At 60.9% G+C, this 17458-nt stretch overlaps 3 protein-coding genes across 3 annotated transcripts in view; 1 reads left to right on the top strand and 2 right to left on the bottom strand.

Moving 5' to 3' along the window:
• Positions 1–40: 40 nt before the first annotated feature.
• On the bottom strand, positions 41–2971 carry MSTO1 (misato mitochondrial distribution and morphology regulator 1). Its single transcript, XM_088535440.1, has 13 exons — positions 2800–2971; positions 2676–2736; positions 2559–2601; positions 2436–2484; positions 2189–2291; positions 1992–2109; positions 1781–1915; positions 1505–1654; positions 1150–1281; positions 874–1058; positions 576–674; positions 362–480; positions 41–287 (listed from the first exon to the last, which is right to left on the bottom strand). Exons 1-13 carry the CDS (start codon positions 2969–2971, stop codon positions 49–51), a joined length of 1605 nt encoding a protein of 534 aa, XP_088391566.1. The 3' UTR covers positions 41–48.
• Positions 2972–3059: 88 nt separating this feature from the next.
• On the bottom strand, positions 3060–10212 carry DAP3 (death associated protein 3). The gene is made up of 12 exons (XM_088535439.1): positions 10171–10212; positions 7696–7800; positions 6518–6619; positions 6101–6209; positions 5640–5732; positions 5268–5398; positions 5108–5188; positions 4818–4976; positions 4630–4689; positions 4158–4247; positions 3811–3928; positions 3060–3164 (listed from the first exon to the last, which is right to left on the bottom strand). Exons 1-12 carry the CDS (start codon positions 10210–10212, stop codon positions 3079–3081), a joined length of 1176 nt encoding a protein of 391 aa, XP_088391565.1. The 3' UTR covers positions 3060–3078.
• An 873-nt stretch (positions 10213–11085) lies between these two features.
• Positions 11086–17458, top strand: part of ASH1L (ASH1 like histone lysine methyltransferase) — a 34784-nt gene continuing 28411 nt past the window's right edge. Inside the window, exon 1 of the mRNA XM_088535570.1 lies at positions 11086–11253. The gene's annotated coding sequence lies outside the window, so the exon portion shown is untranslated. The remainder of the gene's footprint in view (positions 11254–17458) is intronic.

The raw sequence follows: 17458 nt of genomic DNA, 5'->3' as shown, positions 1-17458 counted from the left end.
AAAAGGGAGCTCCATCTTGCTCCCCCTCACTCCAGTAATAAAGATGAGTTAGTCTGAATCTGTTTCATCTTCAGATTCATCGGCCTCCAGATGTGTTTTATAGCAGTCTGCCAGGGCTCGGAGCGCGTGCAGGGCCTCCCGAAAATCCTCCTCCTCGAGCCCCGCGGCGAAGAAGCCGGCCCAGCGCCGCGTGTCCAGCGCCCGCAGCTCCCGGTGCAGCCCCTGCAGCAGCGCGTGCAGGACGGGCCCCGACTGCAGCGCCGCCGCCACCGGGACGCTCCGCACGGCTGCGGGAGAGACCCTCGTCAGACCCTCCCGGAGCGGCTCCGTGGGCCACGGTACCCGGAGAGCAGCACGGTACCTGGCGAGGAGGAGCCGAGGGGTTTGTCCAAAAGGAGGCCTTGTTTGGTGAGGAGAGGGGAAAAGAACTGCGGGTAGGGAGGTAAGGTAGGACAGGGCTGCTCAAGCACGTGAGATGTGCTGCAAGGAAGACACAGAGGGGAATTTAGATTATTGCATCTTCTGCAGCTGTATAGTTGCAAAAAAAATATATATATATATATATTGTTAGCAACCTGAACGCGCCAGGAAACAATGTTTGTAGGTAACGCTGCAGAATCTCCTCCTCGCTCTCATACGCCTGGAGTGCGGAATGGGGCCGCTTTCCTGGGAAGCTGCTGCAAAGAGAAGCAGGAGCTGCATGAGGAGGATGCTGGTAACTCGGCTGTTGGGCTGTTTTGCTGTAAAACTGGGAGCATGTAAATTTTTTTTTTTTTTAAATACTCAACTGACTTCAAAAACGAATGTTAAGAAATCATTATTGTTAGAAGAGCCAGAGCTCCGAAGGGAAAGTAGAGTTCAAAGGCTGATTACCTGCTAGGCTTTTCTTTGCAAATTCCTCTTAGCACAACAGACTGAGCAAAACAGCGGCTGACCTGTTGCTCTCCGCCTGACGACAGGAGTTTCCAGGGCAGGCCCTGCTGCCGGGTGCGCAGAGTGTCCCGGAGCGAGTGGCCGTGTACAACGGGAAGGGGCACAGCCGCCAGCGCAGCCACCACCTGCAGCCACGCGGGGAGTCACGGCCGGAATTGCAACCCCGGCTGCTCCCTGGAGCCGCAGGACGGGGCCGGCCCTTCCCCTCGGCCCTACCTTGCGCCCGGAGAAGCCGAGCGCCTCGGCGAGGTGCAGCATGGAGCACGGGGAGCCGGAGAGGCGGTAGGGAACGGTGACGGTGTCCAGGGCGGCCGCCAGCACCGCGCTGCTGTGGTAGTCGAGCGCTGCCTACGGGGACAGCAGGGCTGTTAAATCCGTCTCTTCCTTAAATAACTGCCCCTCTGTCTTAGTTAATGCAAACACAACCTCCTTAAGCACACAGCTCACAGCAGCCTGAACCATTATTTCAGGTTTTGGATGAACAAGCGTGCTGTTAGCCGGTTCAACTGAAAACTTTGAGAGGAGCAAACCCCACAAACGAGGCTGAAACCTTCTAGTCTAGGGTACCTACATCATAGTTTAGATAGGGAAAGGTAACAGGAGGCTCGGGCTTGAGGCCGAGGCTGCTGTTGAGTGACAAGGGGCAGAAGAGCGAGCTGTGAGTGGAGAGATGGACGATGCCCAGGGCCGTGTTCAGCAGCCTGTAGACATCCTTCTCCAGCTGCTGTAACGGAAAACACATCCAACTACTCAAATCTGAGCTGCAAACAAGAACCGCTCTAGCTTAGGAGGCAAGAGCGTGGCCCATTCCTTTTTTTTTTTTTTTTTTTTTTTCTTTTTTACTTACTTCTGTTTTATGAATGACTGGAGTCAAGCCGAAGGTCAGGATTCCCTTGCGAGAATACTCGTCATGGAGCAGTTCTGTCACCTTGGCTCCCACGCCGGAAAAGCCATCGTGCAGATCACACAGCACTTGAAATCCCTGCAGAAACGGGGCGGCACCTGGAGCTGCAGCCTGAACCAGCAGCTTTCTCGAAAGAAAACAGCAGCTGCCCGACCTGCAAATAATCACACTCCTCCACGAAGAAATGCAGCCGATCGTCCAGCTCCTCCAGGCAGGCCGGGTCCCGCATGAGCCCGTCGCCGTGGCCGAAGGCCCTCAGCCGCCCCTCGTCCCTGCGGAGCGGCGCGGAGCGTCACCCCGGGGCCCGCGCGGCGGCCGCCCCGCGCGCCCGTCGTGGTTGACCCCGCGCACCCGTCGTGGTTGAACTGCGGCAGCACCAGGAGGCTGCGCGGGTGCAGCGGCACCGCCAGGAACTCGGACCAGAGCTGCGGGGCCGCGGCGCCGCGAGCAGCATCTGCAAGAGACGGTCAGCGCGGAGCGGCGGATCCCGGGGATCCCGGGAGCGGCCGATCCCGGGGATCCCGGGGATCCCGCAGGGCCCTCCCCGCCGTTCCCCGTTACGGCCGCTCCGGCCCCGGGGCGCCCCGCGCTCACGCACCTCCGCCGGCCGCTCCGCCGCCTCCCGCCGCGTCCCGCGCAGCGTCGCCCTAGGGCAGAGAGGGGCCCCGTGAGGCGGCGCGGGCGGCCGGGGGCGCCGCGGCCGCGGGGGCCCCGCGCTCACCCGCTGGCACCCGCCGTCCTCGTAGGTGGCCACGTCCCCGCGCCTGCAACGCAGAGCGGCCGCGGTCACCGGCGGTCCCCGGGGCCGCCTCCCCCGCCGCTTCCCGCCGCCACTCACCACGTCGCCACCTCCGGGGCCGCCGCCCGGCGCCCGCCGCCGCCCAGGGCGCCCACGCCGCCTGCAAGGGAGCGGGTCAGCGCGGCCCGGCCCGCCCGGCCCCGCCGCCGCCGCCGCCCGTTACCTTTGAGCGCGAGCGCCACGAGGCGCGGGGCTCCGGCGGGCCCCGGTTCCGGCGGGTCCCGGCGCAGCGCGGCCGCGCGCAGCCCCGCGGCGCCGGGCCCGGCCTGCAGCCCCCACCAGTGCGCGCCCACGCAGCCCGCGTAGTGCCCGAGCTGCAGCGTCACGGCCGCCATGACCCGCCACCCCCCCCGCCCCCGCCGGACGCGCGTCACGGGGCGGGACACACGCAGCGACACGGGGGCTCCAAGGCGTTTATTGCGTCACGCGGGCGCTGCTGACGTCACAGCGGCGCGGCCAGGCGCTGCAGCTGCCGCGGGTTGGCGCCGCTCAGGAAGCGGAGCTCGGCGCGGCCGGCGCGCGTGCGCGCTGCGGGGGGGGGGGCGTCAGCGCGGCCCCGAGACCCCCGAACAGCCCCCGAGACCCCCGACTGCCCCCGAACAGGCCCCCGGGGCTCCCAACTGCCCCCGAACAACCTAACGGGGCTCCCAACTGCCCCCCTGAGATCCCCAACAGCCCCCGAACAACTCCCGAGCCCTCCGGGGCTCCCAACTGCTCCAAGACCTCCAACTGCCCCCCAACTGCCCCCAGAGCCCCCCAACTGCTCCCCAGCTGCCCCCCAACAGCTCCCCGGGGCCCCCAACTGTCCCCGAGCCCCCCCAAACTGCCCCGCAGCCCCCATCACCCCCCAAATCCCCCACTTTGCAGGGCTCCCAATACACCCCTGGCCTCCTGCGCCCCCACGGGCTCCCCAGGCCTCTTCTTGCCCCCCCAGCACCCCCCCCGGGGCCTCCCAATGCCCCCCCAAACCTGGAGCTCCTGAGACCCCCCCCCGCCCCCCAACTCTCTCCCAGGGCCCCCACTGTCCCCTTAGGCTCCCCCCCCCCACCAACATCCCCCCCCCCTGGCTTCCCGAGCCCTCCCGGGGCTCCGCGGGGCCCGGCAGCGCCGACTCCAGCTCCGGCTCCATTCAGCACCGGCTCCAACACCGGCACCGGCTCCGCCAAGCACCCACCTTGCTCGTGCTGCAGCCACCGCCGCTCCAGGTAGTACTCGTAGCAGCTCTCGAACTCCCGCGGGCTGTAGTTGGGCACGCGGACCGGGACGAAGGGGTCCAGGGCGTCGAAGCCCTCCTGGAAAGGAAGGGAGCCCTGGGGGGGCGGCAGCGGCCGCGGGCGCGAGGGGAGAGCCCCAAGCCCGGTCAGGTCAAGGGAGAAGTCGGGGGGGCCACGGAAATGGAGCCATAGGAACACAGGGAAAACCAGGAACCATCTCCCGGGAACGCGGTTCACGGAACAGGGGGTTTATTTCGTGCATCTCTGCTCCCCAGCGTGGCGGAGGGGAGATGAGGATGGCGCTCACCTTCCCCAGCAACTCGTGGGGCAGATACGCGGAGCTCGGCTTGAAGAGGGAGCCCGTCTGGCTCAGCGTTGTCACGACAGCACCTCCGTTCTGAAACACACGGAGCAGAGCGCGTCTGGGAACGGGATACGCCGGGAGCAGCTACGGACCCTGCTCCTCCTTCGCCTCGGAGTCACTTTCGTGCCAGTTCCCCAGGCAGCTTCTGAGCGGGGAAAATCAGCTGCTCTGAGGATTCCCCACCCCGAGTCACGGAGAAAGGAGGAGGACGGTGCCTGCTAGTGCCACAGGCAAGATCCCGGCTCCGGGGCCGCTGCAGGATCCCTTCATCCCCTCCTTCACCAAGGAAATGCTGCAGCCCTTAGGCTTTCTCTGCTTCAAACGAGAAACACCCCTGCGGCGTGTGGGCACCCAGCGACACGCGTGGGACTGCGCTGCTGGAAACGCTGCAAATGAGGATGCAGCGGGAGCTCACCCAGTCGTTCACCATCATTTTCCTCAGATTGTGCACAAGCGTCAGCTCCTCCGGAGAAACCTGATGAAAACAGGTTGCTATGACTTTTTTGCCATCACTTTCCACTTGGGATCCATATGGCCCTTTTCCCGCGCTTTAAATCCCTTTGAAAATAGCATTTCCATGCCCCGGAGCGGGTAGTTTCTTACAGGGCTTTTGTCTTCCTTCCTCAGGGTCGTCCTTCCCCAGAGCGCGTTGACTCCATCCACTGCCACGAGCAGCCGGAAGGCGCCGAGGCCGCTCTGCAGCTTCAGCTCCCTCAGCACCACCCCGACGGCGTCGCTGGCGTCCCGCACGCGCGCCAAACCCTGGCAGCACGACGAGACCCCGAGCTCAGCGCTGCCAGGCCCTCCGCTTCCCAGCACAACACCTATGAGTGCTTCAGAAGCAAAATCCTCCTTCGTTTGCACTTGTTTTGGGGGCATTTATTATCCCTTACCTGCTCCACTACTTCCCCCAAGGGTCTGCCCTCCTCAGTGCATTCTCGTTTGCCCCACATGTATTTTCGTTGTGTTTTTATCTGCGGTAAGAGAGGGCAACACATGCAGCTTCTGAAAAATGGTCTTAGCTACCCAGACACCTTGATGCCCTCTACAGACCTCTTTTAAGAAATGCTCATTTGTGATTTTGAAGTTCTTTAGCCAGGAAGATGCTTGCAAAGGCTGGTCGAGCCGGTCTTTCTTATAGGATGACTGCATGAGCTGCCTGCAGTTTTTCACCCAGAGATGAGCTGTGAGTTAAAAAAACAATAATAATCACTTTGTTTAATAAACGTAGTTAATAAGTTGGATGGTGGGGGAAGAGGTCTGTTCAGGTCTATCCTTATTCTACTCTATTTTAATGGCAGAACGACAGTCTGGACACTTGCATGTGGGTGCTCTTCTACTTTATAGCTACGCTCTGCTGTGTTTGGGGGCTCCTCGCTATGGGGCAGCAAGGCCGGCGCGCCGGGCCCTGCGCGGGGTCGTTACCGTCGGGGACGTGCAGCACCAGCCAGCCCTGCCGCGCGCAGTAGTGAACCACGTGGCACAGGGTCATCGTCTTCCCGGTGCCTTTCTCACCATCTTCAACGCAGACCGTCAAGGAAAGCCTCCAAAAAACAACCCCGCCGCAGACAGCAGCGTTACGGGACTGCTGCTCCTTCCCGAGAGCACAGAGGGAACGCAGAGGTGCTGAAGGAGCAGGGGGTTTTCCAGCACGTGCTTTGGGCAGCAGCCTGGGACGCCGCCTCCTGCGCCCAGCCCCACCAGAGCTGTTAATCCCCCTTCCTGGTGGCCCAGCTGCTGTAACCGGGTTCAAAGCAAAGCAGCAGCTCCAGCAGCTCCAGCACCCGCGGGGCTGCCCCAAGCCGCAGTGCTCGGCACCACCCTCATCCCGGGAAACCCTGCGTGTGTTTAGCCCGCAATCTGCATCAGCGAGTGATAAAGGATACAGATAACGTATCTGATCACCGGGTTGGCAAAGCTGGAGCTTTTCAGGTAAGTGAGAACTTCCAGAGCTGGTTTTCGCACCATCACGGAAGCCTCGTTGAAGGTCTTAATCTGAGAAAAGGAACAGAATGTGAAAAAGCAGCCCTGGCCCTAGGAGTCAGGGATGACATTTTTTGGATGGCCTGTTGCTAAGGGTGGAATGTTCTCCTCCTCCTGCCACTACTTTGGTCACGTGGACCCATGACTTTCAAGCTAGCAGCAAGTATTCCTAAGGGTCAGGAACAATCAACGCTCCTGTCAACTTAAGAATCATCACGTATCTCCCTGTTTTTAGCAGGAAAGCACCATAGTTCCCTGGATGATCCAGTTCTTCCCAGCCACGAGCCCGCCCCTTGCAGGACAGCTTGGACACGACGTACCTGCTGCTGGAAAGGGCTGGGCAGCCCGTGTGGAAACACGGCTCTCACCTCCTGAAGTGCAATGTTGTAGTGGCGGCCCTCGTGGAGCTCTCCATGGTTGGCCTGGGAAGGTAAAAGCAAATTCCATCAGATTTTCTCTGAATCCAGAAAGTCCAGGAGAGCTGGAGCTAAGAGCAGCCCTGTTCGCCGTGGATGGGAGCAGAAAAGCAGCCTCCAGGGAGCCCTGATGTTGTGTTTCACCCCTGGGCAAACCCCTTCCCTTGTCTGCTCCCACCTCTGCAAAGTGGGTCAGGATCCTCATCTGAAGTCACTCTGAGATTTGCCAATGGAGAGGTAGGTAGAAGCCAGCTCTTATTAAAAATTTACTTTCCATCTGGCCTCGTTGGTTCATTTTTAACAGGGCTTTCCCGTGCCCAAGCGCCGGTGCAGCAGCCGCCGCGGGGTCCGCGCTCTGCACCGCGGCGAGGCCAAGGACACCGCTCCGATAAATTAACGGGCAAGGGCGGTTGTCACCAAAAACACCAGGCACGTGAGGCCCGGGGCCGGAGTGGGTTGCTTGGCAACGCAAACCGCAGGCACAGGACGGAGGAGACAATTCCTGCCATCTGGAGCCTCCCGCGCTCCGCAGAGACGCTCCGCTCACGTGGCAGGATCATCCGCACGCTGCCGTTTCCATAGATACCCCAGAGGAATCGCGCTGAAAGGCTCCAATTACAGAGGCAGCAGCAAAGCACCTCAAAGGCTTTTTCCCTTCATTTATTCCACTTCATTTTGTGCTTGAGCAGAGCACAGGGCTGGAATTACGACGCTGGAGAGCTGTGCTGCATTGAGGCCGTTGCGGGGTGTTTTCTATCACCCCTTTCTGGCAATTTAGGGAGGTTAGCAAGGGAAGAATAACTGGAGTTGAAATTAATAGTGTGTGATGAGGAGCAAAGCCGCACGCGAGCTGCTACAATGCACAGCCTGCTCCATCCTTGCAAACAGGGAGAAGGAATCGCTCCTGGTTCCCAGAGGAGCAGCCCTGCACAACCAGGGCCTGTTTTCCTCTTGGCTGGGGATGGCAATGGAGACGCCTGTTCCTAGGCCCATGTGTCCCGTCCCCTCCTGCTCCCCGGACACCCGCGATCCCGGGAAGGAATGGAATGGAGCTCCGGGCACGGAGCGCGGCAGGAACTCACCGGGTCGCTCTCGGCCGTTCGGAACACGGCTCTGGTTCCCTCTGCCGAGGTCTGCGCGTCCCGGCCGGCCCCGGCGGCGGCGGCGGAGCCGAGAGCGCGGCCCAGCTGAGGGGGAGAGAAGGGAACGTGAGCGCCGGTCCCTCGCGGGCAGAGGCACCGTTGGGAGCGCAGACGTCTCCGCTCCGTCCAGCCCCTGCGCCCGCGCTGCGCCCGCCCGACGGAACGTGCGCTGCAACACAGAAGGCTCTGCAATTAGCGTAAACTAATCACGAAGAAGCACGTGTTGGATACCCACATTTTTTCACATTTAGATACCTGCTCCTGCGCTATTTCCAGTCACTGAAGTTATCTCCTACCACTCACGACCCAAGCCCTGTCCCTAAATGAGTTACCCCATTAAAGACTGCTTAAGTGCACAGCGCAGCCATTAAGGGCTCGTTGCTGGGAAGCCCCCGTAACGTTTCTGCCTACGCTGATGAATGCAGCTAGTACCTTGGAAATGCAAGCTCTCTAGTAATCCATAATCACCACAATTATTGAGGGATTAGTGCGGCGCTGCCCACTATTTGATATTGATAATTACACTCCCTGCATTGATTTTCGCTAACAGTGTCCCAGCACACAGGCTCTTTCATTACAACACAGGCATGGTCGAGCAAGGAAACAGCCAGCTAAGCTGATTAATCTTTTTTCTCTGCAGACAGCCGGCAAAGCTCAGCCAAAACGGGCGAGTTTTGGGCGGAAAGGACGAGTGTTTTGTGCTGCAGGAAAGGACGACGCTGAAGCGTGTGTGGGAGCCGTGAGTAAGCAATTCCCGTGCTGCAAACGGGCTGCCCCCAACGCAGCGGAACGGGAGGCCTCCGGCATCAGCGACGGGAGCAGCTGCTGGTCGCTCCCGATCCCGATCCCGTCCGTGCGCCCGCGGGAAACGCGGGAAACGCGCACGGAGGCAGGAGCAGCTGCTCCCGGCACCTCCTCGGGGGCCCACAAAGGCTCCAAAGGAGGGGTAAGGTCAGCTTAGCCCCCCGTGCTGCCTTAAATACGGAGGGGACTCCTGAATCAGCAGATTAGGCCTCATCCACGTAAGGAAGGAGTTAAACCCATTTCTATTGCACACCCTGTACCTATATAACGAACTAGAGTGGTGCAAATACGGAAGATAACTAAGCATTCCTTTTTGTTCTGTTTTAGCATCCTCTTCCCTTATTCCAACGGCGCTCTTTTCCAGACAGTTAGTATGCCTTATTTGCCTGTTTTTAATTTTAAGTCCACGGAAGTGGCTTCATTTCTTGCTAAGAGTGAGGCACTAAGATGATAATTTAACCCAAGAATAGCTAGAAGATGCAAGGATTGTCACCTCTTCACCTAAAACATCTCAGCCTTAAGCAATTGCTTGTGTCTTCACCTCCTCAACTCTTGAATGTTTCAGTAAGGACTGAGCTCTTGGCCTCATCATGCTCATTTTTAATGTGCGTGTATGCAAAAATCCCTTGGGCTGCTCAAAAATTGAGTGGAATGATCCTTAGACTGAGTGATGTTACCAATTCCACCTTTTTCAAGGCAAAAATCTCAAGAGATCAGCACAAGCTGGATGTTGTATGGTACAAAAGCCAGTTTCTAGTAGAAGGAAAATAAGCAGGAAGTGGAATGCAGAGATACAGACTTGCGTTTTATGAATGAGTACATCTCCCTTTACAAAAACTGTGCATAGATGCATCTGTAGAAGGAAACTTCTGTGTCCAGAAACCCCTGTTAATGCACTATACACCTTGACTTTACACAGTAACAACATGCTATTTGGTCCCTCATCCTGGACAGAAAAATAAGAGAAAAAAGTGGCTCCTTGCTGATCCTCTTGGCTTCACAGGGAATGCAGAGCCAGGAACAGCCTTCTGCGTGGATTCCGTGCAGTAAATCCTGCAAACACGCAGAGCTCCTGCACGCTGCGTCGTGTCTGAGCACGGTTCATCCTCACCACGGAGGGGATTTCATAGCAGCTTCCCATTGCCGAGGACAGGAGCGCGAGCCGGATCCCTGAAATGGCAGCAGATCCCACGTGGTAGCGAGATGCAGCCGGAAACGTGCCGTAAGGTGGAGCTGTTTGGACACGAATCCGCACGGAGAGGCCTCCGGAAGGGCAGGGCATTCCCGAGGGGCTCCCGGACAACCCGGGGAACCGAGCAGTTCTGCAGCCTTCCTCTTCAAAGGCTGCGTGACCACTAGGTGCTATTGAGAACAGCATTTAAAAGACAGCAGCAAACGGGACTAAAACTCCTCAGCGTTGGGACGTTGTTCCAGATTTGTGCCGTTAATTCACAGTGTGATTCCGGCCTTTGGCGCATGCTTACATTTCAGTCTTCCAATAGACGCCCTGGCTCTCAGGTGAGCAGACTCTCACTATCTACAGTTGTAAGCGGTAATTCCAGGCACCGGGAGCGCTCGGACAGCCGGGATCCGGGAAGCAGCAGGACTTACCTCGGCCGCGCGGCACAGCAGCCCTCGCCCCCTGCGCAGCATTTCGTCCTGTGGGGACACAAAGGGAATTGTGTTTCATGTTTGTTAATGACACCCTTTATTATTGCATATAGGACACTGGAGGGGAATTGCAATCGCGATACAAGAATTAGGGCAAAGAAGACGCCAGTGGCTTAGTCAGACCTGCCCTCTCTGCTGCCGTTCAGGGCCCTCATGCCACTTTTCCAGGAGAAAAGCAAGACCCCAGGAGAGTTGAAAAGCTCTTGGTTAAATTACGTAAAATATTGGAAATAAACGACCACGCGGCGCTGCCGGCGGGAGGGCCCCGCCGCGCCCCGGGTTCTCGGGCCCGCCTGCACCGCCCGGTTTGCAGCAGGGGATTCTGAAGGACACGAGGGGATTCACGGGACCGAACGGGCGCTGGGGCCGCGGGACCCGCAAAGCGCCCCGATCCCGGGGGCTTTTCCCTGGGGTTTGTCTCTCCGGGACGGCGAAGCGCAGCGGAACGTTATCGTTCACGTTTTATGCTAAAGCCAATCGTGTCCTTTGATGTTTGTTAAAAACGCTCCCGCCGCGGGAGGGAACCGGAACCGCGCGGCTCTGCTTCCGGGACGCTCCTCCCTCTGGCCACGCCCGGGGGGGAACGGGACAGAACGAGGGTCCCTCGGGACGGCGGCCCCGTTACCGCCGCGGGCCCCGGCACTCACCGCGCTCCCGCGCCGCCGACGGAAGCCGGCGCGCTCCAAACCGCGCCGCCCCTACGGGTGCCGCCGAGGGCCGCGCGCGGCGGGGCGGGGAGCAGCGCTAGCCCCGCCCCGGTCCCGGCGGAGCGGCCGGCGGCGGGGGCGGGGCCGGCGGGGGGGCGGGGCCGCGCAGGGGCGGGGCCGCGGGGGGCGGGGCGGGGCGCTCGCTCGCGGCGGAGCAGGAGCCGCCGCCATTTTGGTGTCGCTGCCTGGGCGCCGCGCAGGGCCGCAGCGGGGCGGCTCGGAGCGGCTCCCGCCCTGGCGCCGTCCGCGCGGGCGGCCGGGACGATGCGGCGCGGGGGAGCCCGCCCCCGGGCCCGGCCGTGCTGCCGCTGACACGGTGAGGAGCGGCCGGGCGGGCGGGCGGCGACCGGGAGCGCCTCAGGCCCGGGGCCCGGGGGGAGGGGAGCGGGGCCGCCGCCGCCTCCCGCTCCGCAGCGCGGGGGGGATCCCCGGCGGGGGGCGGCGCGGGGATCCCGGCGGGCCGCGGCGGCGCGGGGCGGGGCGGGGGATCCCCGGCGGGGGCCGCGGCGGGGCGGGGGCTCCGTGACAGCGGCGGGGGGGGCCCGTGACAGCGGCCCCGGCGCGGGGGGGCCCGCGCGGCGGCGGTTGCGACCGGGGGGCGGGGGGGGCGCTGTCAGCTGACACCCCCCGCGGCGGCGGCGGGGCGGGCGGGGGGGGGCGCGGCCTGCCGGGAAGTTGTCGCCGCGGGGCCCCGGGGTCCCCGCGAGGCTCCGCCGGGGGCGGCGCTGCCCGGGGGCGCCGGGCGCTGCGGCGGGGCCGGGGGCGGCCCCCGGGTGGTCCCCGCGGCGGGAGATGGAGGCGCCGAAACCTCCCCAAAACCGGAGCGGCGGAACCGCCGCCGCCTCCCGCCCCGCTGCCTTTGGCCGGCGTTTGGAGCCCGGCGTTTCGCGGCCGTTTCCCCGTCGCCAGCCCCACGCCCGGACGCGGTGCCGGCCCTTTTCCCTCCTCGCGGCTCTGCAGCTCCTCTTGGCATCCTCGCGCTCCGCCCGGGTTTGCGGTCCCGCCGCCCGGGTTAGGCCGGGGAGCCGCTGGAATGCGGGATGGCCGCGGGACACGCGTTGGCGCTCCCGGGCGAGCGGGAAACCCGAGCTCCTGGCGCTCGGCCTGGGGCCACGGGCAGCGACACTTGGGTCTTTGGACAGCACGGCCTGCGTTTAAATAGACCTTCTCGAGAGCGTGCACCTTCTCCCCACCTTATTTGCTGTCTAATCTGCTTTTTGGGGTTTGTTTTGCCTTGCCTTGGTGTAGGCTGTGCTTGCAAGAGTGATTTTCTTTTCCAGGAGTTGGGGAGCTCGTAGCTTTGGGGGTGAAGCCGGGAAGACTTTTGGAGCCGTCGTCCTGCCTTTGTGCGAATGGGGAGCCCTGCGGTCCCCGCGCTCATCTCTGCCCCTGCGTAGCTCCAGAAACCTCCCCTGCCACCTCCGTAGCTCTTCCAAGCTGTACAGATCGGTTCCTTTTCCTGTAATATTTCCTGGGTTTAAAGATAAAACCACTTCCAATTCCATTTTTGCACTCTGCGTTTGATTGCTAAAGGCAATCGAGTCACCTGAGAAACGCTCCGTGTTGCAGCGGTAGCAAAATGATTTAGTCACGACTTGCCGAAAGGAGAAGTCTAAAGCAGCCAGGAGGGCGCAGAGAGGGCTCGGGGTCGTGGCTGTCGATCGCAGTGTTGTTATTGCGGGAGGAAGGCAGCGGTACCACGTAGGGCTGCTGTTCAGGTGGCTTCATTGCCAGACGAGGTGCAGGTTTTGGGCTGTAACCTCCTCCCGCCGCTTTCCTCCTTCCTCCTGCCATTGTGGCCCCATCCCTTCCACCGCAGAGATTGTGCTGCTTATCTCATAGTTTTTGAACAAAATGTAAAGAGAGATGCTGGTTTGCTGTTGTCTTTGTGCTTTCTGTTGTTGGTTGGGTGTAAATAACAGAGTTGGAGGTCAGGAAAAGCCATTGAGAGCTGTCGAGGGTGAGGATTTGTCCCTCAGGAAGGCCCTGGATCGTGGCTGGAGAGGCTGGGAGAGCTTCAGGGGAGTTATCACTGCATCCTTTAGGTGCCTTTCCTTATTTCTTTTTGTATAATGAGCCTTTAGTCCTACCAAATGCAGTCATTATTGTGCCACATTTGGCCTTTGCTTGTGAATGTGTAGGAGAAGTTAGAGCGATGATCCAGGGAGTCCAAATTGAGTGTTGTGTTTGCAAACTCTCGGGTTAGGGTGAGAGATGAGAAGATTCGAAGGAAACGTGGCGGGACGTGCGGGTACCAGTTACGTTCTGGGACGTCAGACACTGCTCGTTTTGTTTTCAATGACCCCTGAACATGGAGCTATGGGGAAAACTTCATTATAAGTCAAAGATACCATATTGTTGCAGAGAGACTCTTCTTTTTACAACTGAAAAATGCTTAACTTCAAAATGCAGAATTGCAGGATTCAGCGCAAGTAGTAGCAGAAATGAGGCGCTCATAGTGAACTGGATAGAGGGAAAAAAACCTCATTTAATACTGCTAATGGGGGGAAAAATCATATATCTGGGAGTTGACAGCATAGGTCAACCCCTGGCATTTATTCTGGAAAAGCAGGGAATCTGGAGAGCAGAAATCATAGCTGATGATGGGCAAATGGGGCTTTGGATGTGTCAACGGGGGAATAAGAATGAATAATAGGAGTTAAAACACTGTGCATGGCACTAGAATAACCATTAACGCACGCCATTGAGCTCGAGGTAGCGCTGGTAAAGTGCTCCCTGCTTTTTCTCTTCCTAAATCTTACAGGAGTAATTCCAGGCCTCCTGAACCTACCGGAGAGAGGCTGGAGTTTCTGTGTGTTCGGTTATCGGGGCGGGCGTTCGGATGCGTCCTGCTCGTAACTTGTACGATTCTGGAGAGACCTGGTACTAGAGAGTGCCTAATCTAGCGGAACTGAAGGTAGCGTGAGATCTGGTGGGTGAAAGTCGTTGGAAAAGGGGGATTAGCCCCTGGAACAGGTTCTCGAGGGAAAGGGCAGTTTCTTTTCCACCGCTTTTGACTTCAAGATTGAGCGAGGCCCTTGGACAGACCCGCCGGGGCCCGCGGAGCGGTTAGCGGAGCAAGCGCAGGAACGCAGGTCACATCGACACGTGGACACAGCGGTTGTGGGCCCTGACAGGAGCAGGGCTCGGGCTGTTCCGAGCACGTTGGTTGAGCCCCCGACAACATCGTCCAGCAGCAGCACGAGGACGAGGCCGAGGAGGAAGACCTGGGCTTTGCTTTGCAAAGAGTAGCGAGAAAAAGCAGTGGAAAAGAAAACCACGGAGAAGCCGGTGCCGGTGAAACAAAGCCCCAGGGTGCAGGAGCGCCTGGAGAGCCAGGGGGCCGCTCTGTGAGCCCGAGCGGAACGGCTGCAGGTTGGACATGGGGAAGCATCCCGGCTGCAGGTTGGACATGGGGAAGCATCCCGGCTGCAGGTTGGACACGGGAAGCATCCCGGCTGCAGGTTGGACATGGGGAAGCATCCCAGCTGCGGGTTGGGCACGGGAAGCATCCCGGCTGCAGGTTGGACACGGGAAGCATCCCGGCTGCGGGTTGGACACGGGAAGCATCCCGGCTGCAGGTTGGACATGGGGAAGCATCCCGGCTGCAGGTTGGACACGGGAAGCATCCCGGCTGCAGGTTGGACATGGGGAAGCATCCCAGCTGCGGGTTGGGCACGGGAAGCATCCCGGCTGCAGGTTGGACACGGGAAGCATCCCGGCTGCAGGTTGGACATGGGAAGCATCCCGGCTGCAAGTTGGGCACGGGAAGCATCCCGGCTGCAGGTTGGACATGGGAAGCATCCCGGCTGCAGGTTGGACATGGGGAAGCATCCCGGCTGCAGGTTGGACATGGGGAAGCATCCCGGCTGCAGGTTGGGCACGGGAAGCATCCCGGCTGCAGGGTGGACATGGGGAAGCATCCTGGCTGCGGGTTGGGCACGGGAAGCATCCCGGCTGCGGGTTGGACATGGGGAAGCATCCCGGCTGCAGGTTGGACATGGGGAAGCATCCCGGCTGCGGGTTGGACACGGGAAGCATCCCGGCTGCAGGTTGGACACGGGAAGCATCCCGGCTGCAGGTTGGACATGGGGAAGCATCCCGGCTGCAGGTTGGGCCCGGGAAGCATCCCGGCTGCGGGTTGGACACGGGAAGCATCCCGGCTGCAGGTTGGACACGGGAAGCATCCCGGCTGCGGGTTGGACATGGGGAAGCATCCCGGCTGCGGGTTGGACACGGGAAGCATCCCGGCTGCGGGTTGGACACGGGAAGCATCCCGGCTGCAGGTTGGACATGGGGAAGCATCCCGGCTGCGGGTTGGACACGGGAAGCATCCCGGCTGCAGGTTGGGCACGGGAAGCATCCCGGCTGCAGGTTGGACATGGGGAAGCATCCCGGCTGCAGGTTGGACATGGGGAAGCATCCCGGCTGCGGGTTGGACACGGGAAGCATCCCGGCTGCAGGTTGGGCACGGGAAGCATCCCGGCTGCAGGTTGGGCACGGGAAGCATCCCGGCTGCAGGTTGGACATGGGGAAGCATCCCGGCTGCAGGTTGGGCACGGGAAGCATCCCGGCTGCAGGGTGGACATGGGGAAGCATCCCGGCTGCAGGTTGGACATGGGGAAGCATCCCGGCTGCAGGTTGGACACGGGAAGCATCCCGGCTGCAGGGTGGACATGGGGAAGCATCCTGGCTGCGGGTTGGACACGGGAAGCATCCCGGCTGCAGGTTGGACACGGGAAGCATCCCGGCTGCAGGTTGGGCCCGGGAAGCATCCCGGCTGCGGGTTGGACACGGGAAGCATCCCGGCTGCGGGTTGGACATGGGGAAGCATCCCGGCTGCGGGTTGGACATGGGGAAGCATCCCGGCTGCGGGTTGGACACGGGAAGCATCCCGGCTGCGGGTTGGACACGGGAAGCATCCCGGCTGCGGGTTGGACATGGGGAAGCATCCCGGCTGCGGGTTGGACACGGGAAGCATCCCGGCTGCAGGTTGGACATGGGGAAGCATCCCGGCTGCAGGTTGGACACGGGAAGCATCCCGGCTGCGGGTTGGACACGGGAAGCATCCCGGCTGCAGGTTGGACATGGGAAGCATCCCGGCTGCAGGGTGGACACGGGAAGCATCCCGGCTGCGGGTTGGACACGGGAAGCATCCCGGCTGCAGGGTGGACACGGGAAGCATCCCGGCTGCGGGTTGGACACGGGAAGCATCCCGGCTGCAGGGTGGACACGGGAAGCATCCCGGCTGCAGGGTGGACACGGGAAGCATCCCGGCTGCAGGGTGGACACGGGAAGCATCCCGGCTGCAGCGAGAGGAGCCCTCAGCAGCTCCGGCTGTGAAATGATCCATTTGGCAGGCACGTGCTCTGTGAATTGGAGTGGGGTAATTGGAGAGCCAGAGAGAAGAAGATTACAGTAATTGAGGCAAAACGATGATTAGTTTCAGGATTAGCATTTTTGTTGTCTGTCTAGAGAGGAATTAATGGATAAATAAAATGACCTGGTGCATGTTCATGAGAGCCCCGATTTGGTGACTTGGCTGCCAGGATGGCTCCTAGTCCCACGTTGGCGCAGGGGGAGGTTTTCGTGCACTCTCCTTTAGCCTCGCCTCGCAGTCTGTGTGCACGTGCAGCCCTTCCCTTCCCAAAACGCCCCCGCCGCGGCCCCTGGTGCCGCCCGGAGGGTTCGCTCCTCTCCTTGGATTTGGGTTGTCAAACTGATTCCGCCGCGTAACAACCCCCCTCTGCGGTTCTGCAGGGTGTTCTTGGTTGAAAAGTCCCAACTGCAGCTACAAATCCCTGGGGCTCCCGCGGCCGCGGGGCCGGCGCGTGGGTGCCCTGAGCTGCCTGCCGGAGCTCCCGGCTCCCTTCCCTTCCGGGAGGATGGGAACGCGGATCTCGGCTTCATGTGAGCCACCGATTCTCCTGAACCCCGTCTGCTCCGAGCGCCTGCATCCACCTCTGCAAAATTGGGTCGAAACCGGCTGAGGAGCTCCTAATAATTGATGGTTGGCATGCAAGAGCGAGTAGTCTTACTCCTTAAAAATGCAGCGTGCTGTGGCTTTCCTCATGGTTATTTATAAGGATCCCGTATGCAAACCTGCAAGCAGCGGCCTCAGGATGGCTTGTTTGGCCGTTAGCGCAGGAGGGCAGATTTCTGTTGAGCAGATGTGTGCGTGAGGGAACCGAAACGCAGCTGGCTGGGGCCTTTCAGCACCCTGCCCGTCATGTAGCCTTATCAGAAGATAAGAGCAGGAGCCTGCGCTGAGGGGGCTGCGGTGACGTCCCGGTGGCCCTGCTGGGGTTTTGGGACCTGCTTCTCATGTATTTGCGTGCAGAGAGGGCTCTGCTCCACCCGGCGCGACTGGGTCGCTCCTGCAGGGCACCTGGGCCGGGTGTCACCGCCGCGGTGACAAAAGCGGTGACTCCGGCTCCCTCCTCGTGGCGCGAGGACCATGTGCTGCAGCTCCCGCGTTCCGCCAGGCCGTCCTGGGCACGAAGCCCTTCGAGCGTCGCTGC

The sequence above is a fragment of the Tinamus guttatus genome, unplaced genomic scaffold, assembly GCF_059628265.1.
Source record: "Tinamus guttatus ecotype Peru unplaced genomic scaffold, ASM5962826v1 Tinamus_guttatus_pri_ptg000629l, whole genome shotgun sequence".
Lineage (NCBI taxonomy): Eukaryota > Metazoa > Chordata > Aves > Tinamiformes > Tinamidae > Tinamus > Tinamus guttatus.
Note: the sequence above shows the minus strand (reverse complement) of the source record. Positions and strands in the feature narration are given on the sequence as shown.

Excerpts from the sequence above, each read along its gene's own strand:
- MSTO1 (XM_088535440.1), bottom strand. The coding sequence starts at position 2,971 with ATGGCGGCCGTGACGCTGCAGCTCGGGCACTACGCGGGCTGCGTGGGC. Across the intron at positions 2,485-2,558 it reads AGGACGGCGGGTGCCAGCGG|GGCGACGCTGCGCGGGACGC; the intron begins GTGAGCGCGGGG and ends TCTCTGCCCTAG. Across the intron at positions 1,059-1,149 it reads TCGGCTTCTCCGGGCGCAAG|GTGGTGGCTGCGCTGGCGGC; the intron begins GTAGGGCCGAGG and ends GCGTGGCTGCAG.
- DAP3 (XM_088535439.1), bottom strand. The coding sequence starts at position 10,212 with ATGCTGCGCAGGGGGCGAGGGCTGCTGTGCCGCGCGGCCGAG. Across the intron at positions 5,733-6,100 it reads GGTGATCAGATACGTTATCT|ATGGTGAGAAAGGCACCGGG; the intron begins GTATCCTTTATC and ends TCTGCGTTGAAG. Across the intron at positions 5,399-5,639 it reads GGTGCTGCACGTCCCCGACG|CTCATCTCTGGGTGAAAAAC; the intron begins GTAACGACCCCG and ends TTTAACTCACAG.